The sequence below is a fragment of the Theropithecus gelada genome, chromosome 5, assembly GCF_003255815.1.
Source record: "Theropithecus gelada isolate Dixy chromosome 5, Tgel_1.0, whole genome shotgun sequence".
NCBI lineage: Eukaryota > Metazoa > Chordata > Mammalia > Primates > Cercopithecidae > Theropithecus > Theropithecus gelada.
The window spans coordinates 73351884-73373426 of NC_037672.1; the positions used below are offsets into that span (position 1 = coordinate 73351884).

At 35.8% G+C, this 21543-nt stretch overlaps 1 protein-coding gene across 3 annotated transcripts in view; it reads left to right on the plus strand.

Moving 5' to 3' along the window:
- LOC112624786 (UDP-glucuronosyltransferase 2B20) overlaps positions 1-18643 on the plus strand; it is a 34108-nt gene extending 15465 nt beyond the window's left edge. For 2 of the 3 annotated variants that reach the window (XM_025385770.1, XM_025385771.1), the window contains 3 exons: positions 7981-8068; positions 9007-9226; positions 17922-18643. In XM_025385770.1, the coding sequence (XP_025241555.1) occupies positions 7981-8068; positions 9007-9226; positions 17922-18201 (588 nt within the window). In that variant the 3' untranslated portion in view covers positions 18202-18643. The remainder of the gene's footprint in view (positions 1-7980; positions 8069-9006; positions 9227-17921) is intronic. The other variant, XM_025385772.1, reaches the window with a different exon arrangement.
- Positions 18644-21543: the final 2900 nt, after the last annotated feature.

Genomic DNA, 21543 nt, shown 5'->3' on the forward strand with positions numbered 1-21543 from the left:
GCATGTTCTCACTCATAGGTGGGAACTGAACAATGAGATCACTTGGACTCGGGAAGGGGAACATCACACACCGGGGCCTATCATGGGGAGGGGGGAGGGGGGAGGGATTGCATTGGGAGTTATACCTGATGTAAATGACAAGTTGATGGGTGCAGCACAGCAACATGGCACAAGTATACATATGTAACAAACCTGCACATTATGCACATGTACCCTACAACTTAAAGTATAATAATAATAAATAAATTTTTTAAAAAAAGTATGTAAAATAAAGGTATAGATTATTACTAATTTGCTACTTTTTTTACTAGAATTAAGACTGTCTAAAAATTCTTAAATATTTGAATATTTCGTTGATAATCTTGTGAACCCCAAATATCTGAGACAGGTCTCAGTAAATTTAGAAAGTTTATTTTGCCAACTTAAAGCAGGGAGGAGGAATTCCTTTGAGTTTCTGATTAGCCTTTCCAAAGGAGGCAATCAGATATGCATTTATCTCAGTGAGCAGAGGGATGACTTTGAATAGAATGGGAGGCAGTGAATAGCTTAGTGACTCAGGGGCCCCAAGGCTTATTTTCTTTTTATATTTCCCCCCTTTTTTTAAAAAAAAAATCTTTTAGAGAAAGCATTTTAGAAGAAAATAAGTCTCTGAAGTAAGATTTTCATCTGATGTCTAATGGCAAGGATGACTTATTCCTAGACAAGCAGGTCCTGAGTTATTAGGAAAGTTCATTTTTAGTAGGTTGTGAAGTCTCATGTCCTATGAAGACAAAATAAAAGAAGGAAGGGAGAAAAATAAAAACAAACAGAAGAACAATTCTATAAAATTAATATAGGCCACATTACTCTGAAGCCCATAAATCAGTAGGCAGGTATGAAAGTGGATTATATATGTAAATTGGTTGCTGTCATTTTCTTCTGAAGTTTAAGTTGTCTAGCTTAATTTGTAGGGCTTTATGAAAGCATGGCTTAGTTTACAGTGACTCCAAATTAGGAAAGATGGTGAGAGGGGGAGGAAAAAAATCAGAAGACACTATCTTGAAGACTTGTAGCCATGAAAAATTAGAATTCAGTCCAAACTGTAGACAATTCTGTATTAAAAATTGAAAAAAACCTTAGGCAAGACTAGAATCTAACAACAGGTGTACTGTAATTTTTGAAACATAATTTTTCTCTCTTCAGTTTCCCAATTTGACTAAAGACTAAAGACAAACCATGGTAGAACTGATTTGCTTTATTATACTTGGGCTGATTATTTGTATACAGAGGAGGAAGAATAATTTTTTTATTTACATAGGCTTTTAACGTGGCTTTGATGGAACTTTGTCTTATAGAAAGAATCCCAGATAGGACTTTTTTAAAGCTGAGGCAAGCCATAGATTTGTACCATCAAATACCTATGGGTTGGGTGAATTCCTATACTCTTGGGGTTTCAAAATAAACTTGAAGCTCCTGGGCCTGTCAGAAAGTTACATTCTTTGCTTACCACAGGTAAGGAACCCTTATAGATGAAGGTATGAGGCCAGTTTTCCCAAGAGGCTTTTGTTGGCTCCATAAGTCAAGTTTGATTCCCTAAAGGAAAGCACACCATTCCAGTGAAAGCCTTGGTAAAATAACCAGTTTCTCCAATTGTGTTTTGTTATAAATGAAAATAGATGAAAATAGATAATTATTGCACTTATGCAAATAACTGTATTGACAAAAGTAAGAATACTCACAAATAGTTTCCAAATTCTGAAGAAATCAGGTAGAGGGAAGCAAATATGTTCTAAATTTTGTTCATAGGAGTATATTAAATTGCTAAAAGCTGTTAATAGCTCAAAAAAAAGATTCCTTGCTGACTCTAAAAACAAAGAAAGCACTTTGGGAGGCCGAGATGGGCAGATCACGAGGTCAGGAGATCGAGACCATCCTGGCGAACACAGTGAAACCCTGTCTCTACTAAAAAATACAAAAAACTAGCCGGGCGAGGTGGCCGGTGCCTGTAGTCCCAGCTACTCGGGAGGCTGAGGCAGGAGAATGGCGTGAAAAAAAAAAAAAAAAAAAAAAAAAACGAAACAAAGGATCAGCAATGTTTTAAGCAAAGTCAAAAAGATTACTTTAGTTTTCTATTAGTTCAGTCCATGTAAGTTAATTCCTGTTCTGCTTGATATTCATGAATATTTTAGTTCTCCATGAGTCCTGAAAATTTTTCTTCTATTCTAATGTCACAACCTCCAAAATTATAAAAACTTTTATTCAAAAGCACCTGTTAGAATTTTATAGCTGATTATAAAACGACCTTCTAAAGAGGACCAAAGTGAGACAACAATTGTCGGTGGATGACAAAATTTTAGGGCAGCCTCGGTCAAAGACATAATGGACAAGGAAATTTGTTACCTCTGTGGCACACACTAATTTAACATAACAAATATAATTATTACTGATAATGTACACACTAAGTCATATCAGAATTATAGAAGTTTCCCATAATTTTGGAAGACATACCAGCAACATATTTATATAAATATAGCTCAAAAAGACCAAACACCATTTCATATTTGACAATGTTTCCTATATGATTTTTAGACCATATAAGCCAAATTATGTCATTTTTGGACTTTAGGGAAACTAATAACTTAAAGGATTACTTAGATCAGAAAAAAACATAATTTATAATTTGATTTTGGAAAATTTGTCAAATATCAAAGGTTTAAAACACTTGATAACACAGGTAAAAGAAATCATTCATTTGACTAAAGTGGTAACTCACGGATTTCAAAAAAAGACAAAAATCTTCATCTTTTGAGAGAGGAGACTCAATTTTCCAAACAATAAGCCCTAATAAAACAGCATGAAGTCAAATAAGTTTGTTTTTCAAACTTTTATGAACAATCTATAAAATTATAATATTGACCATAAGATATAACTTTCCTGAGCCTTTCATAACCTTTATAATCTTTATTAAGAAGTCAGTTTATTCTTCAAGAAAACCTTGTTAATCTGACATGGGGGCCCATATGTTGGTCATGCATTAGTGTGCCTTTGATGTTTATGATTAATTTATAGATAAACTGAGCTTATTTTATCACTCAGTATCAGTTCTTGCAATCTCACACACCCACCTCTTCTATGATAGTCCCTGGACCTTGAGGAGTTGAATAGCTTTTAGAAAACACTGTTAGCATTATGCCACAAAAAACAGAACTTGAGGAAAAAAACTTATGTCAGTTGAAAATGAGTTGAAGAAGAGTGTTACTATTTCACGCCCTTCAAAAGGGGACAGAAAACCAAAAACAGTGAGATGCAATAAAAGTTAAACTTTGGCTTAAAAAAAATAAAATCTCTTATAATATTTTAAGAGTAAATCAATCCCTTAAGAAAATTTTATTATCCTAACCAATTATTTAGTCATAGTGCTTTTATTTACATCAAGCCCAATCTGTAGAAAGACCATTAATTATAGACAACTTGATCATACAAAAGTTTTTTGAATCTTCTTATTGTGACTTACACAGATCATTCATGATATGCTTGGACTTTCTGGTTTGTCCTGAACATCCTTCTTTCTTACACAACTGATAATTTTATTCTAGAACTAAATTTACCATACAAGATTCTTGCTCATATAAAATTATTTCTCTTCAAGCATTTTACAAAGAAAAAAAAGCTTTTTACTTTTATAATTTTCTTTACATCTCTCTTATTTCCTGTTTCCCTTTTTACCTTGTTTTATATATAACTTTTAAATAAGCTTTGATTTAGACAACACTTCTTCACCTTTTTTAAAAAATACACACTATTTTTTAGAAAGAATGTTTTCCTACCAATTTTTTTTGAAAAATACCCAAACAGTGAAATATCTATTATTTAATTTAATATAACTTTAGATTCTAAATTATGAGTTTGTCTACAAGTATTTATCCCATCACATTTACCTAATTACTTTATTTAGTCATTTACCTAGATTATTTATGAAACCTGTGATACTCATCATTTAAATTTATGGAATTGCCATTGCAAAATTATAACTGAGACAATGAAAAATATCTGACCTAACTAACTCCATCTTGCTTTTGACCTCCCAGCTGTCCATGTTCATTTCTGGATGTTGGCCAAACTAACTTAGGGAGGAACTTAGTTTATAGTTTAGCTTTGAAATAAAAAATGATAACAGTCTTTTCCCAAAACAAACCTTACTGCCTGTGGACTAGATTGCTTAAGGCTGCAAGATTAGAAGTTATGATAATCTAACTTAATTCAATATGTAGCTATTTTCATTAAACCAATTATTAATGTCTTATTTATTAAAAATTGGACAAAGACCATTCTGCTTTGAGATTGGTTACAGTTTTATAACCCCTATGTCAAATTTTGACAACTTAAAGTATTTGGCAAGAATAAGTATGAAATTGCTTGATTAATAAATGCAAACAAAAATGTATGCTGGCAGTTCTTAAGATATTTCTGGTATTATATAATCGTAAAATTATCTTATTTATAAAAGATTGCATTTAAGTAACATAAACTTGAAAAAGCATTTGACTAGTCTTTCTTTCTGGCGAAGTATTTAATTCAAGCACTTTTCTTTTTCTTTTTTTTTTTTTTTTTGAGACAGAGTCTCACTCTGCCGCCCAGGCTGGAGTGCAGTGGCGTGATCTTGGCTCACTGCAAGCTCCGCCTCCCGGGTTCATGCCATTCTCCTGCCTCAGCCTCCCGAGTAGCTGGGACTACAGGCGCCCGCCACCTCACCCAGCTAGTTTTTTTGTATTTTTTTAGTAGAGACGGGGTTTCACTGTGTCAGCCAGGATGGTCTCGATCTCCTGACCTCGTGATCCGCCCGTCTCGGCCTCCCAAAGTGCTGGGATTACAGGCTTGAGCCACCGTGCCCGGCCAGCACTTTTATTTTCTTAAGCCAATTAGAGCTCTTTTATATATTTTCAGTAGTAAAACATTGTGTACAAAACACATAAATACATAGATGTATTAAGCATGCCAACAGAAGTACATCTTATAGATATATAAAAACTATTTTTTGCCATATTAAACTTTCAAATTCTTGATAACCTGTTTCAATAGGTAATCTGTATGAATACTTGATCACCATAGGCAGTTGTAAGCTAAATAGTCTTACATTTGCATATTAAAAGAAACCCTTCAGGTGAAAATCAAAAAACAAAATTTACATCATAAGGTACAGAGAGAAAAAAATTGGTGTGCTAGAAGGAAAATCAAATGGATTTACTTGCCAATTAAACATAAAATTATAGAAAGTATAATGGCCTTTTAAATATATGCAAACACATATACACACACATACACAAAAGATTCTATGGCTTTTACTTCAGAACTTTAGCCATGAGATAAAAAAAAATTCACCAGCTTGCAGACAAAAGCCTGTTGAATCCAAACAGTGGTTTTTATCTTAATAGAAAAATAAAAGCAAATTTAAAGCAAGAAGAAAAGAAAATTTTTTTAAAAGAGAGAATTTAGGAACTCTATAGTTTGCAGGACAACTTTAGGGTTCTTAATGTATATGTGCACAAAGACCATATTACCTTCATTTTACATAAACTCTGCCAAGCACAGGTGTCATAAAACCTACCAAGAGATATCAGGGGGTCATTCTTCTTGCTTTCTCCTCATTCTTAGATTGTTTCCCACTTTTTTTCTTAAAAGGAGGAACTGAGCTGTGGCCTAGGGTTTACGTGTGGTGAATCAATGTGTGCTTGTTGTGGGCAGTACTCCACAGTGTGTTACCACTGAGTTGTTTCCACCCTCTTACATGTCTCATTTTCTCTCTCCAGAGGTCTATGATCTCTGAGAGGGCTCAAAATGTGGGGTGATCCACCCTAATATGTGTTTCCTGGCCTAGCCTTTTTTTAAAAAGTTAATTTTTGTTGGGGATTTCTCTCCAGGGTCCCTCTATGTCATAGGGGGTCAACCCCCAGACACTCCCACAAGGCCCTCATTCACTTAGGGGTGACATATGACTGGGAGGAGCAAATGCCCTTTCTCTTTGGAGCTGAGAAAACTCAGTCTCTCAATTGCCTATGTAAACCACAGTTCAGTTTCTCACGCAAATCCACACAGACAAGCCAAATTGAGATTAATTTTGGGAATAAAAACAATAGAGGAGACCCTTTACAATGCATCTCCTAACTAGAATTAGGATTCTTAAACAACAACTTCCTAGGAGGAAAAAATAACATAACAACGGTCAATACCACTTCCTGTAAACTGTACTCAACCACTCCCTACTTTGTAACTCTCATCTGCCATTACACATACCAAAGCAAAATCCTCTCACAGTACCAGGTAATCTGTGGTAATCTCAAAGCCAAAGAGATCAGGTCATTCAACATAGGAAAACAGAGCTTTGGACCTCAGCAAAAATCTGCCTACAACTCTTGAAACTCCACAAAGAAAACAGAACACCCCCAAAGGGGTGAGTGGTGCTTTTGTTCTGAATTCTTTAAAAGAGTTCAAGTCATTAGAAGCCTTCTCTAGATTTTTGGTACTGCAAATGGCAAAAGGCAAAAGGAAGTATAGGGTGGAAGAAAAGTAAACAAAAGAACATTTTTTTTTTTAAGACAGGAAGCAAACACAGAAACCAAACACATGGTTTTTAGGTTTTGTTTTGTTTTGTTTTGTTTTCTGTTTTGCATCTGCATAGAATTTTAGCCAAATTAGACAGGCTTTGTTACCCACAATTTGGAATTCTCACTCAGATTTGATCAAGTCAGGTAAAGTTCATCAAATCTGATGGGAGAAATACTGGAATGTACAAAAACATACTCTCAAAAATGTGATCACTAAGCACTGTAATGTTAAGGAGAAATTAAGACTGGCTAGTTGTTAAACATTAACCCACACAAACCCCAATTCAGCTATTTACCTAAGGATGGGTTTCAGGCTAAAACTGCCCTCTGCCATCCTAGAAGCAGGAAAGAAACCTCAAACTCATCCTCCCTCCTGGGAGCCAGCTCAAACTCCATAGAGTTACCTGCCTTCCATTGTCATGGAAACAGGAAATCTTTCCTTTCTTGTAGGAAGGAAGTAAAACTCCCAAAAAAAAAAAGGAGTTGTACAGCAAAATAAATTTTAGATCTTGATTGAATTTTGGGGTATCAGGGATTCTCTGGAGGGGTTGCTCCCAGACCTTAGTCAATTGTCTTATTTTTTTGAGCCATAAAGTTAGCTCAGGCTGGTACCAAGCACTGATAGGACACTTGTCAAAGGTCAGGGAACCTCCACTCACAATGTCTTCATGGTTACCAAAATGTGAACCCTGAATATCTGAGACAGGTCTCAGTTAATTTAGAAAGTTTATTTTGCCAAGGTTGAAAATGTGCACCCATGACATAGCCTTAGGAAGTCCTGATGACATGTGTCCAAGGTGGTGCAGTGACAGTTTGGTTTTATGCATTTTAGGGATATATAAGACATCAATCAACATATAAGATGAACAGTTGTTTGGTCCAGAAATGGGGGACAACTAGAAGCAAAGGCAGAGCAACTTGAAGCAAGGAAGGGGTTTCCAGGTCATAGGTAGATAAGAGACAAATGATTGACTTCCTCTGAGTTTCTGATTACCCTCTCCAATGAGGCAATTAGATATGCATTTATCTCAGTGAGCGGAGCGGTGACTTTGAATAGAATGGGAGGTAGGTTTGCCCTGAGCAGCTTAACTTTATTCTTTAGCATAGATTTTGGAACGCCAAGATGTATTTTATTTTCCTTTCACAATCTCATGTGTCTAGCTATTATGTTGGAAATGCCATTATTTCTTTATATACCAATTTGATTATAAAAGTAAAGACATTAAATGTGGTTATTCAACTTACCTCAGAATTTTAGTAGTTCTCATTACTTGACATCAGTTCTTATTTTTTCATCTTTTATATGGGTTAACTGATTATTAATCTCTTCAGAATTCTGACACATGCTATATTTTTAGAGTTCTATTCATTTAACAAGATATTGTCCTTACCATAACAGGTTCTATGGAAATTTGATGGCAAGAAGCCAAATACTTTAGGCTCCAATACTCGACTGTACAAGTGGTTACCCCAGAATGACCTTCTTGGTAAGACTCTGGGGAACAAATATTGAATATATTAGTAACAGTCAATTAGAGTGATAATAGTTCAACATAAAACAAACATATTCAACATTTATTATCAGAAAACTAAAAAAAAAAAAATCAAATTTAACTACTTTATATTTATTTTCCAGTCTTAGTATAAAAAGAATACACTGTAGTAGTTGGCATTTTATTACATACACTCACATTCTTTACAGTCAGAATAAAAATCTCTTTATTCAGGTGTAATTACCTCTCACAGGTTTTAAATAACATCCTGGATTTTCTGTCTGTCTCCTATTTCTACAGCTTTACATCTGTTCTTTCCCCTACTGCAGGGTTATTTCAACAGGCACTGAAAAATAACAGACACTCTTCTATTACCAGTGCCTCTATTTTCTATGGGAATAAATCACCAGTCTTGATCATAAAGTGATAACACATTTCATGATGATGTGTAACCGGTCCTTCCTCAGCACTACCTCCAGCCTACTGCCTACTACCCTGCTGCCTTTAAAAAAAATTAAATATTTTAAATATTTTAGGTATTTAAATATTTTTAAATACACAAATGTGACTGCATTTTTATAACACTTAAGAGACCATGTTCTTTTATACCCAATCTTATACTTTTCTTTTTTGCACATTTAAATTTTTTAGTTAAGAATAGGCTTTTTCATTTTGTTCACCTGGCAATCTTTTAAATTTATATTTCCACTGTGAAGACACACACACCACGACCTTTTCATGTAGCATTCACTTACCTTTCCAGCAGAAGTAGGTGCTGCTTCCTCTGAAATTTGAAAACAATTTCAATGCAGTTTTGTGGGTAGAATGTTACCTAGGGAATGCTTTTGCTTAAAGTTCCTTATATTGTGCATTTCTTATTGAATTCCTGTGACTTACAATTAATATTTTTGTTAAAATTCATCCACTTTTAGGTCATCCCAAAACCAAAGCTTTTATAACTCATGGTGGAACCAATGGCATCTATGAGGCAATCTACCATGGGATCCCTATGGTGGGCATTCCCTTGTTTGCGGATCAACATGATAACATTGTTCACATGAAAGTCAAGGGAGCAGCCCTCAGTGTAGACATCAGGACCATGTCAAGTAGAGATTTGCTCAATGCATTGAAGTCAGTCATTAATGAGCCTATGTGAGTATTACAATTTTGTGACCAGGTGGTATTTATAAATTATTTTGTCAACAGTGAATATGAGTTTTAACCTTTTTTTAAGAGACTAATTTTGAAGGGATTGAAGTGATTTAACCAATGTAAAATCTGCTCTTATTTTCCACCAGACAGTTATTTCAAAGTTACATTTCAACCCCATAGATTTAATGGGTCACCAATGACTGCAATGAATTATAAAATAAAAATAATTAAAGATATGTAGACAATTATTTTAAGTATTTTTAATGACAGAATACACAATAAAAAGAAATAATGTAACTAGAGAAATATGATAAAATATTTCAATTCAATACCTAAAATTTCTGAAAGTATGAATCTATTCTTTCTCAAAAATTTTTTTATTATTACCATTCTTTTAAAAAATTTGATAGTGAATTATAATGTGCATAGCATTACATTCACTAAAATTTAAAATCTAAATACATTTAGTGTGTTTACATAGTTACAAAGCCACAACCCTAAAGAAACATTTTTATGAACTCATACATGATCTCATAATGCATGAAGTTGCTCCCAATAAACCTCTAGTCCTAGAAAACTACCAACTTACTTTGCTTCTCAATAGGTTATTCTCTTCACATATTTTATATAAATGAAATCATACAATTTATGGTGTTCTGTAAATGATTTATTTCACTTAGCATAATCATTTTTAGTTTTATTTATGTTGTTGGATATATCAGAACTCATTCATTTTTATTTCTATATAATATTCTTTGATATGTTTATACCAAAATTACCCATTTATCAGGTCATAGACATTTTAGGTCTTTCCAATTTTGGCACTTATGAACATTGTTATACATATTTTCTGTGTAAAAATATATTTTTACTTCTTTTGAGGAGACACTAGGAGTGGAATTGCTGAGGCGTATGGGAAATTGTTGTTCATGAAGAACTGCTAAACTGTTTTTCAAAGTATTTGCATCATTTTTCATTACCACCAGCTGGATATGAGGGCTCTAATTTCTTCACACTCTCCCTACACTTGTTATCACCTGTCTTTCTATTACAGCCATTCTAGTGTGTATAAAGTGTCTCTCATTATAGTTTTCACTTGCATTTCCTTATGGCTGAAGATGTTAACCATCTTTTCATGTGCTTACTGGCCATTCACACATATTCCTTAGATAAATTTCTGTCTTAATCTTGTGAACATTTCATCATTTTTCTATTTAGCTTATTATGGATTCCTAAGAATTATTTATATTTTATAGATACAATCCCTTATCAAATATATGATTTTCAAATATTTTCTTCCACTATGGACAGATAGATTTTTTTACTTTTTGGAAGATGTCTTTTGAAACACAAAGGTTTTAATATTGATGAAATAAATATGTAATACTTAATTTATCCATAATCCGAAGGAAATAATATGGAAAATGCCATGCGTAGACCAGCTGCCATCAGTTCAGAGTCTACTAGTCCTACAAATATTATTATTATGTTAGGTGGTACCAGCTAAGGAAATACATTAAAAACACTTTACCAAAAAATTAGTAAGACGAGAAATGATTTAAAATACTTCAAAAACAGTTAAAAAGCAAAGAAACATAAAACAGGTTAATGACAGAAAACCAAACATCATATGTTCTCACTCATAGGTGGGAATTGAACCGTGAGAACACTTGGACACAGGAAGGGGAACATCATACACTGAGGCCTGTCATGGGGTGGGGGAGGGGCGAGGGATAGCATTAGGAGATATACCTAATGTAAATGATGAGTTAACAGGTGCAGCACATCAACATGGCACATGAATACATATGTAACAAACCTGCACATTGTGCACATGTACCCTAGAACTTAAAGTATAATTTTTTTAAAAAGTTAGAAAATAAAATATGTGTATAGAATAAGATGGTGGATTTAAATGTGAACTAGGGCAATTGGGCAAGAGAAAGAAATAAAGGGTATTCAAATAGGAATAGAGGAAGTTAAATTGTCTCTCTTTGCAGATGACATAATTCTATATTTAGAAAACCCTTTCATCTCAGTTCCAAAATTCCTTAAGCTGATAAGCAACTTCAGCAAACCCTCAGGATACAAAAATCTATATGCAAAAATCACAGGAATTCCTGTGCACCAATAATACACAAGCAGAGAGCCAAATCATGAATAAATTCCCATTCACAATTGCAACAGAGAGAATAAAATACCTGGGAATATGCCTAACAAAGGACGTGAAGGTCCTCTTCAAGGAAAAATAGAAATCACTGTTGAAAGAATTCAGAGAGGACACAAACAAATGGAAAAACATTCCATCCTCATGGATAAAAAGAATCAATATTTTAAAAATAGCCATGCTGCCCAAGGTAATTTATATATTCAAAGCTATTCCCATCAAATTACCATTGACATTTCTCACAGAATTAGAAAAAAAAAAAAAAAAACTACTTTAAATTTGATATGGATCCAAAAAAGAGCCAGTATATCCAAAACAATCCTAAGCAAAAAGAACAAAGCTGGAGGCATCATGCTACCTGACTTCAAACTATACTACAAGAACATAACCAAAACAGTATGGTACTGGTACCAAACAGATATATAGACCAATGGAACAGAACAGAGGCCTCAGAAATAGCACTACACATCTACAACCATCTGATCTTTAACAAACCTGAAAAAACAAGTAATTAGGGAAAGGATTCCCTATTTAATAAATGGTGTTGGGAAAACTAGCTAGCCATATGAAGAAAACTGCAACTGGATCCCTTCTTTACACCTTACAGTAACCAAACCAGCATAGTACTGGAACAAAAACAGAGATATTGGCCAATGGAACAGAACAGAGTCCTCAAAAATAATGCCACACATCTACAACCATCTGATCTTTGACAAACTTGACAAAACAAGAAATGGGGAAAGGATTCCCTATTTAATAAATAGTGCTGGGGAAACCGGCTAGCCATATGCAGAAAACAGAAACTAGACCCCTGCCTTACACATTATGCAAAAATTGACTCAAGATGGATTAAAGACTTAAATATAAAACCCAAAACCATAAAAACCCTAGAAGAAAACCTAGGCAATATCATTCAGGACATAGGCATGGGCAAAAATTTCATGATAAAAACACCAAAAAGAATTGGAACAGAAGCCAAAATTGACAAATGAGATCAAATTAAACTAAAGAGCTTCTGCACAGCAAAATAAACTATCATCAGAGGGAACAGACAAACTACTGAATGAGGGAATATTTTTGCAATCTATCCCTCTGACAAAGGTCTAATATCCAGAATCTACAAGAAACTCAAACAAATTTACAAGAAAAAAAACAAACAACACCATCAAAAAGTGGACAAAAGATCTAAACAGACACTTCTCAAAAAAAGACATTTATGCAGCCAACACACTTACGAAAAAAGCTCAATATCACTGATCATTAGAGAAACACAAATCAAAACCACTATGAGATACAATCTCATGCCAGTCAGAATGGCAATTATTAAAAAGTCAAAAAACAATAGATGCTGGAGAAGCTGGGGAGAAATATGAAAGCTTTTACATGGTTGGTGGAAATGTAAGTTAGTTCACCCATCATGGAAAATAGTGTGGTAATTCCTCAAAGATCTACAACCAAAAACACCATTTGACCTAGCAATCCCATTACTTGGTATATACCTAAAGGAATATAAATCATTCTACTATAAAGACACATGCACATGTATGTCTATTGCAGCACTGTTTACAATATCAAAGATATAGAACCAACCCAAATGCTCATCAATGCTAAACCAGAAAAAGAAAATGTGATACATCAATTTCTTCAAAAACAAAATAAAATACCTAGGAATCCAACTTAGAACGGATGTGACTGACCTCTTCAAAGAGAACTATAAACCACTGCTCAATGAAATAAAGGAGGACACAAACAAATGGAAGGACATTCTATGCTCATGGATAGGAAGAATCAATATTGTGAAAATGGCCATACTGCTCAAGGTAATTCATAGATTCAATGCCATCCCCATTAAGCTACCAATGACTTTCTTCACAGAAGTGGAAAAACTTATTTAAAGCTCATATGGAACCAAAAAAGAGCCCACATTGCCAAGACAATCCTAAGCCAAAGGAGCAAAGCTGGAGGTCTCACACTACCTGACTTCAAACTATACTATAAGGCTACAGTAACCAAAACAGCATCGTACTGGTACCAAAACAGAAATATAGACCAATGGAACAGAACAGAGCCCTCAGAAATAATACCACACATCTACAACCATCTGATGTTTGACAAACCTGACAAAAACAAGCAATGGGGAAAGGATTCCCTATTTTATAAATGGTGCTGGGAAAACTGGCTAGCCATATGTAGAAAGCTGAAACTGGATCTCTTCCTTACACCTTATATGAAAGTCAATTCAAGATGGATTAGAGACTTAAATGTTAGACCTAAAGTCATAAAAACCCTAGAAGAAAAGCTAGGCAAAACCTTTCAGGACATAGGCATGGGCAAGGACTTCATGTCTAAAACAACAAAAGCAACAGCAACAAAAGCCAAAATTGACAAATGGGATCTAATTAAACTAAAGAGCTTCTGCACAGCAAAAGAAACTACCATCAGAGTGAACAGGCAACCTACAGAATGGGAGAAAATGTTTGCAATCTACTCATCTGACAAAGGACTAATGCCCAGAAACTACAAAGACCTCAAACAAATTTACAAGAAAAAAACAACCCCATCAAAAAGTGGTTGAAGGATATGAACAGACACTTCTCAAAAGAAGACATTTATGCAGCCAACAGACACATGAAAAAAATGCTCATCATCACTCACCATCAGAGAAATGCAAATCAAAATCACAATGAGATACCATCTCACACCAGTTAGAATGACGATCATTAAAAAGTCAGGAAACAACAGGTACTGGAGAGGATGTGGAGAAATAGGAACACTTTTACACTGTTGGTGGGACTGTAAACTAGTTCAACCATTGTGGAAAACAGTGTGGCGATTCCTCAAGGATCTAGAACTGAAATACCATTTGACCCAGCCATCTCATTACTGGATATATACCCAAAGGGTTATAAATCATGCTGCTATAAAGGCACAAGCACACATATGTTTATTGTGGCACTATTCACAATAGCAAAGACTTGGAACCAACCTAAATGTCCATCAACGACAGACTGGATTAAGAAAATGTGGCACATACACACCATGGAATACTATGCAGCCATAAAAAAGGATGAGTTCATGTCTTTTGTAGGGACATGGATGCAGCTGGAAACCATCATTCTCAGCAAACTATCACAAGAACAGAAAACCAAACACTGTATGTTCTCACTCATAGGTGAGAACTGAACAATGAGAACACTTGGATACAGGAAGGGGAACATCACACACTGGGGCCTTTTGTGTGGTGGGGGGAGGGAATAGGGATAGCATTAAGAGATACACCTAATGTAAATGACGAGTTAATGGGTGCAGCACACCAACATGGAACTTGAATACATATGTAACAAACCTGCACATTTTGCACATGTACCCTAGAACTTAAAGTATAATAAAAACATTTCAAAAAATTAAACATGATACATGTACACTATGGAATACTATGTGTCATAAAAAGGAATGAGATCATGTCTGTTGCAGGGACATGGATGCAACTCAAAGCCATTATCCTCAGCAAACTAACACAGAACAGAAAACCAAACACCACATGTTCTCACTCATAACAGGGAGTTGAACAATGAAAATACATGGACTCAGAGAGGAGAACAACACACACTGGGGCCATTTGGGGCATGGAAGGGGAGTGAGAGTATCAGTACAAATAGCTAGTTCATGAGGGGCTTAAAATCTAGATGACAGGTTGATAGGTGCTGCAAACCACCACGGCATGTATATAACTATGTAACAATCCCACACATTCTGCACATGTATCCTGGAACTTAAAGTAAAATAAAACTGTTTTAAAAAAATGCAAACCGACCAGGTACGGTGGCTCACACCTGTAATCCCGGCACTTTGGGAGGCCGAGGAGGGCAGATCACGAGGTCAAGAGATCGAGACCATACTCCTGGCCAACATAGTGAAACTCCATCTCTACTAAAAATACAAAAATTAGCTGGACATGGTGATGTGCACCTGTAGTCCCAGATGTTCGGGAGGCTGAGGCAGGAGAATCACTTGAACCCAGGAGACAGAGGTTGCAGTGAGCCAAAATAGTGCCACTGCACTCCAGCCTGGTGACAGAGCGAGACTCCATCTCAAAAAAAACACAAAAAAGTGAACTTACCAGTACTCACATTAAATTTAAACAGACCAAAAAAAAAAAGACAAAATAACGATCTTTGAAATCTTTTATTTAAGGAGATAAAACATTTGAAGTATATAATTAAATGTAACCTATGTTTTATATATGTGTGTCTATATATATATTGCACATATATGTGTATATATGTATCCATATATCTCTCTGGTTGTGTGTGTGTGTACTGAAAATAAATATTTTTAAAAGAGTATATGGAGATCAGGTGTGGTGGCTCACACCTGTAATCCCAACACTTTGGGAGGCCAAGGTGGGAGGATCATGTGAGGTCAGGAGTTCGAGACCAGTCTGGCCAACAGGGTGAACTCCTGTGTCCACTAATAATACAAAACTTATTACCTAGAGTCCCAGATACTTGGGAGGTTGAGGCATGAGAATCACTTGAACCCAGGAGACATAAATTGCAGTCAGCCAAGATTGCTCCATTGCACTCAAGCCTGGGTGACAGAAAGAGAGTCTATCTCAAAAAAAAAAAAAAAAAAAAAGATTATGAGAAATAGACAGTTACCTGAATTGAGCATATGTTGAGACATAAATAAATGCTAAATAATTGTATTAGATTCCTATTCATAAAAATTATATGTTCTAGTCATACTAGAAATAAATTATAAATCCAAAAACTGAAAACTAAACACAATCTCTAATTCTTTAAAATAAAATTATTTTTTTAAATTCAATCAACAAAAAATTCTAATTATAAATGTGCCATTCTCTCATCAACTATTCTTCCAAGTATACACCCAACAAAAATGAATAAATATGTACACCTAGTAAAATACACATATATCTTAATACCATAATTATTAGTAGGATCAAAAAACGTTAACCACACAAATATCCATTAATCATAAAATGAAGAGATCATCTGTGGTCTTTGTCAATCAACTGAATACTTTACACCAGTGCAATTAAACAACTGCTAAACAAAGACAGAAATGAATATGTATTATTTAATTCAATTATATAAACAATCAATATTAATCTATGATATTAGAATTCAGGTTGATACTTAATTTGAGGACAAAAGTAGTGACTAAAATGGCCCAGGAGGAGAGAGTTCTTCTATGCAGTTTGTGATAAATTGGTGTCTTCATTTTGGGATAATGTTTAAGATAATCTTAAAATTTTGAGATAGTCACATAGTGTATATACATTTATCCTATGTATTTCCCACTCAAAGTTTTATTGTAGAAGATATATAGCATATTTTAAAGTTCCAGAAATCAAATAGCAAAATAAGCATGAAACACTGGAGAAATCCTATGGGTGCCAATAGTGTGGCCAGGAAGCCTCTCTAAGAGGTATCATTTAAAGAGAAACCTCAAAAAGAAATAGAAGCAAACCTCAAGTAGTTGCAAGAAAGAATGCCCAATGAGAGAGACATGGGACAAAAGGTGTAAAGGGGCTAACGTGAGAACACCTTCAGGAGTTTAAAGAACAACAGAAGGCCATTGTCTCTAGAAGACAGTGTACAGGGGTAAGTGTTAGGACAAGTAGGTGCCTTTGTAAATTCTCTAGACCAAAGACAGATTTGGATTTTATTCTTAATGTAACAAGAAACTAGATGGAAATCTTAACAGGCAAGTGTCATAATTTGATATTAATTTAGAAAATACTGTGGCTAGTAGAAATAAAATATGGTAGAAGACAGAAGATTAGAGTAGAAGCTGAGAAACTAGTTAGGAGACATTTCACCAGTTGTGACACAATTCCTCTTTAAATATATCAAAATGGGCTGAGCACAGTGGTTCATGCCTGTAGGGCCAACACTTTGGGAGGCAGAGGCAGGAGAATGACTTGACCACAGGAGTTCCAGACCAGTAGGGGTACTACAGCAAGACCTCATATCTAAAAAAGTAAAAAATAAAAAAATAGCCAGGGATGGTGGTGCGCAGCTGTAGTCCCAGCTTCTCATAAGGCTGAGGTGGAGGATTACTTGAGACCAAAAGGGAAAGGCTGCACTGAGCTATGATCATGTGACTGCACTCAGCCTGTGTAATGGAGCAAAATCCTGTCTCAAAAAAATTAAAAAAAAAAAAATGAAAATACCAAAATAATCATTCCCAGATTCCATTTTCACTCTCTTATTTATAGCACTTAGAGTGGCTCACAATATTTTCTGTTCTAGAAAGACATTAACTTTCCCACCTAAAATTGCATTTTTCATTTGTAAAGGTATTTGTCAATTATAAAACTCCCATTTAAAAACCAAACTTTCTGTAATGACATATATTAAAACATTCAAATTTTATGTCAATTCAATGACACTTACTTTGAATCATTTGTATGACACTTCTCAAAGACCGTCCACAGACTTGATATGCTTAAGCAATAAATTTACTTTTAATGTTGATATCTTTATGCTCATCCTTCAGCTATAAAGAGAATGCCATGAAATTATCAAGAATTCATCATGATCAACCAATGAAGCCCCTGGATCGAGCAGTCTTCTGGATTGAGTTTGTTATGCGCCACAAAGGAGCCAAGCACCTTCGGGTCGCAGCTCACAACCTCACCTGGATCCAGTACCACTCTTTGGATGTGATAGCATTCCTGCTGGCCTGCGTGGCAACTGTGATATTTATCATCACAAAATGTTGCCTGTTTTGCTTCCGAAAGCTTGCCAAAACAGGAAAGAAGAAGAAATGGGATTAGTTATATCAAAAGCCTGAAGTGGAATGACTGAAAGATGGGACTCCTCCTTTATTCCGGCATAGAGGGTTTTAAATGGAGGATTTCCTTTTTCCTGTGACAAAACATCTTTTCACAACTTATCCCATTAAGTGAAAATTTATTTTCCAGGGATTTAATATGTGCTTTAGTTGGAATTATTCTCTGTCAATGATTTTTAAACTATGAAAAATAACAATAATATAAAACCTTATGGGCTTATATTGAAATTTGTTATTCTAATCCAAAAGTTACATGCAAAAGTCACTGAGCTTCATTATGTTTCAAACATTGTATTTGAACACAACAACATTAAGAACTCCATTCATAGTATCAACATTGTTTTGCAAATACTCAGAACATTTTGGCTTCATTTTGAGCAGAATTTTTGTTTTTACTTTTGCCAATGAAATCTTCAAGAATTAAATTATGTAAAAAGTCTCACTCTTTCTGTTGAGATTGCAATACCAGTAGTGTTGCTTGGCTTTTACTGTATATTCAGACTTAACATCACTTCTTTCCTAAAAGACATGGCAAATTTATTCCTAGAATGAAAGACAGTTTAACATACAAAAATTAACATGTATGTTATGCCACATTAATAGATAGAAATTTACATAACAAACTAGAAAACCTAGAAATAAATCCATGAATATATACAGCTAACTGATCTTCAACAAGAATCTCAAATATACTCAATGAAGAAAGATGACTTTCTTCAAAAACTAGTGCTGAGAAAACCAGATGTCCACAAGCAAAAGAAAAAAATTGAACCCTTATTTTTTATCATACACAAAAATCAACTCAAAATGGATGAAAGATGGCAAAATAAGACTGAAAACAGTAAAACTTCCAGAAGATGGAGATCTGGCAAGATGGTTGAATAGGAACAGCTCCTGTCTGCAGCTCTCAGTGGGACCAGTGCAGAAGGCAGGGTGTTTCTGCATTGCCAGGGATCTTCCTCCCATAGCCAAGGGAAGCCATGAGGGACTGTATTATCCAGCCCAGATATTATGCTTTCCCCGTGGTTTTTGTAATCCACAGAGCAGGATATTCCCTGTTCTGCCAACACTACCAGGGCCCTGGGTTGCAAGCACCAAACTGGGCAACTGTTTGGGCAGACACCAAGCTAGCTACAGGGGTTTTCTTGCTGTTGTTGTTTTGTTTGTTTGTTTTGTACACCACTGATGCCTGGAACCCAAGTGAGACAGAACCATTCACTGCCCTGGAAAGGGGGCTGAAGCCAGGGATCCAAGTGGTGTCTCTTAGTAGGTCCCACTCCCATGGAGTCCAACACACTAGGAACCACTAGCTTGAAATTCTCGCTGCCAGCACAGCAATCTGAAGTCAACCTGGGACAGTCAAGCTTGGTGAGGGGAGGGGTCATTACTGAGGCTTGAGTAAGTGGTTTTCCACTCACAGTGCTAAGGACACCAGGAAATTTGTACTGGGCAGAATTCACCACAGCGTAGCAAAGCAGCTGTGGCCAGACTACCTCTCTAAATTCCTCCCCACTGGGCAAGGCATCTCTGAAAGAAAGGCAGCAGCACCAGTCAGGGACTTATAGATAAAACTCTCATCTCCCTGGGACAGAGCACCTGGGGGAAGGAGCAGCTGTGGGCAAAGCTTCAGCAGATTTAAGCCTTCCTGCCTGCCAGCTTTGAAGAGAACAGTGGATCCTGACAAGAAGTATTCTCCCAGCAGAGTGCTTGAGCTCTGCTAAGGGACAGACTGCCTCCTCAAGTGGGTCCCTGAACCCCATGCCTCCTGACTGGGAGAGAACTTCCAGCAAGGGTTGACAGACACCTCATACAGGAGAGCTCCAGTTGGCATCAGGTCCTCCCCCCACCCACACAGGACAAGTTTTCCAGAGGAAGGAGCAAGCAGCAATCTTTGCTGTTCCACAGCCTCTCTACTGGTGATACCCTGGCAAACAGGGTCTGGAGTGGACCTCCAGCAAACTGCAGGAGACCTACAGAAGAGGGGCCTGACTGTTAGGAGAACAACTAACAAACAGAAAGTAATAACATCAACATAAAAGACCCCCCCCCCAAACCCCATCCAATGGTCATCACCCTCAAAGATCAAAAGTAGATAAATCTAGGAAGATGAGGAAAAACTAGCATAAAAATGCAAAAAATTCCAAAAACTAGAATGCCTCTTCTCCTCAAAATAATTGCAACTCCTTTCCAGCAAGGGCACAAAACTGGATGGAGAAGGAGTTTGTTAACAGAAGTAGGCTTCAGAAGGTGGATATTAGCAAACTCCTCTGAACTAGAGGGGAATTCATGTTCTAACCCAATGCAAGGAAGCTAAGAACCTTGATAAAAAGTTACAGGAACTGCTAACTACAATAACCAGTTTAGAGAAGAACATTAATGACCTGATGAAGCTAAAAAACCCAGCACCAGAACTTCGTGAAGCATACAGAAGTAGCAATAGCTGGACTGATGGAGCAGAAGAAAAGATGTCAGAGATTGAAGGTCAACTTAATGAAATAAGGAGTGATTGTTTTACCTGAAAGTGATGTGGAAAATGGAACCAAGTTGGAAAACATTCTTCAAGATATTATCCAGGAGAACATCCCCAACCTAGCAAGACAGGCCAACATTCAAATCCAGGAAGTACAGAAAACAACACTAACATACTCCTCAAGAAGAGGAACCCCAAGACACATAATCATCAGATTCTTCAAGGTTGAAACAAAGGAAAAAATGTGTAAGGCAGCCAGAGAGAGAGAATGGTCAGGTTATCCACAAAGGGAAGCCCATCAGACTAAGAGTGGATCTCTCTGCAGAAACCCTGCAAACCAGAAGAGAGTGGGTGCCAATATTCAACATTCTTAAATAAAAGAATTTTTAACATGGAATTTCATATCCAGCCAAACTAAGTTTCATAAGTGAAGGAGAAATAAAATCCATACAGACAAGCAAATGCTGAGGATTTTGTCACCACCAGGCCTACCTTACAAGAGCTCCTGAAGGAAGCACTAAATATGGATAGGAAAAACAAGTACCAGTCACTGCAAAAGCACACCAAAATATAAAGACCAATGATACTATGAAGAAACTGCATCAACTAATGAGAAAAATAAACAGCTAGCATCATGATGACAGGATCAAATTCACACATAACAATATTAACCTTACAGGTAAATGAGTTAAATTCCACAATTAAAAGACACAGACTGGCAAATTGGATAAAGAGTCAGGATCCATCAGCGTGCTGTGTTAAGGAGACCCATGTCACATGCAAAGACATACATAGGCTCAAAATAAATAAAGGTATGGAGGAATACTTACCAAGCAAATGGAAAGCAAAAAGCAG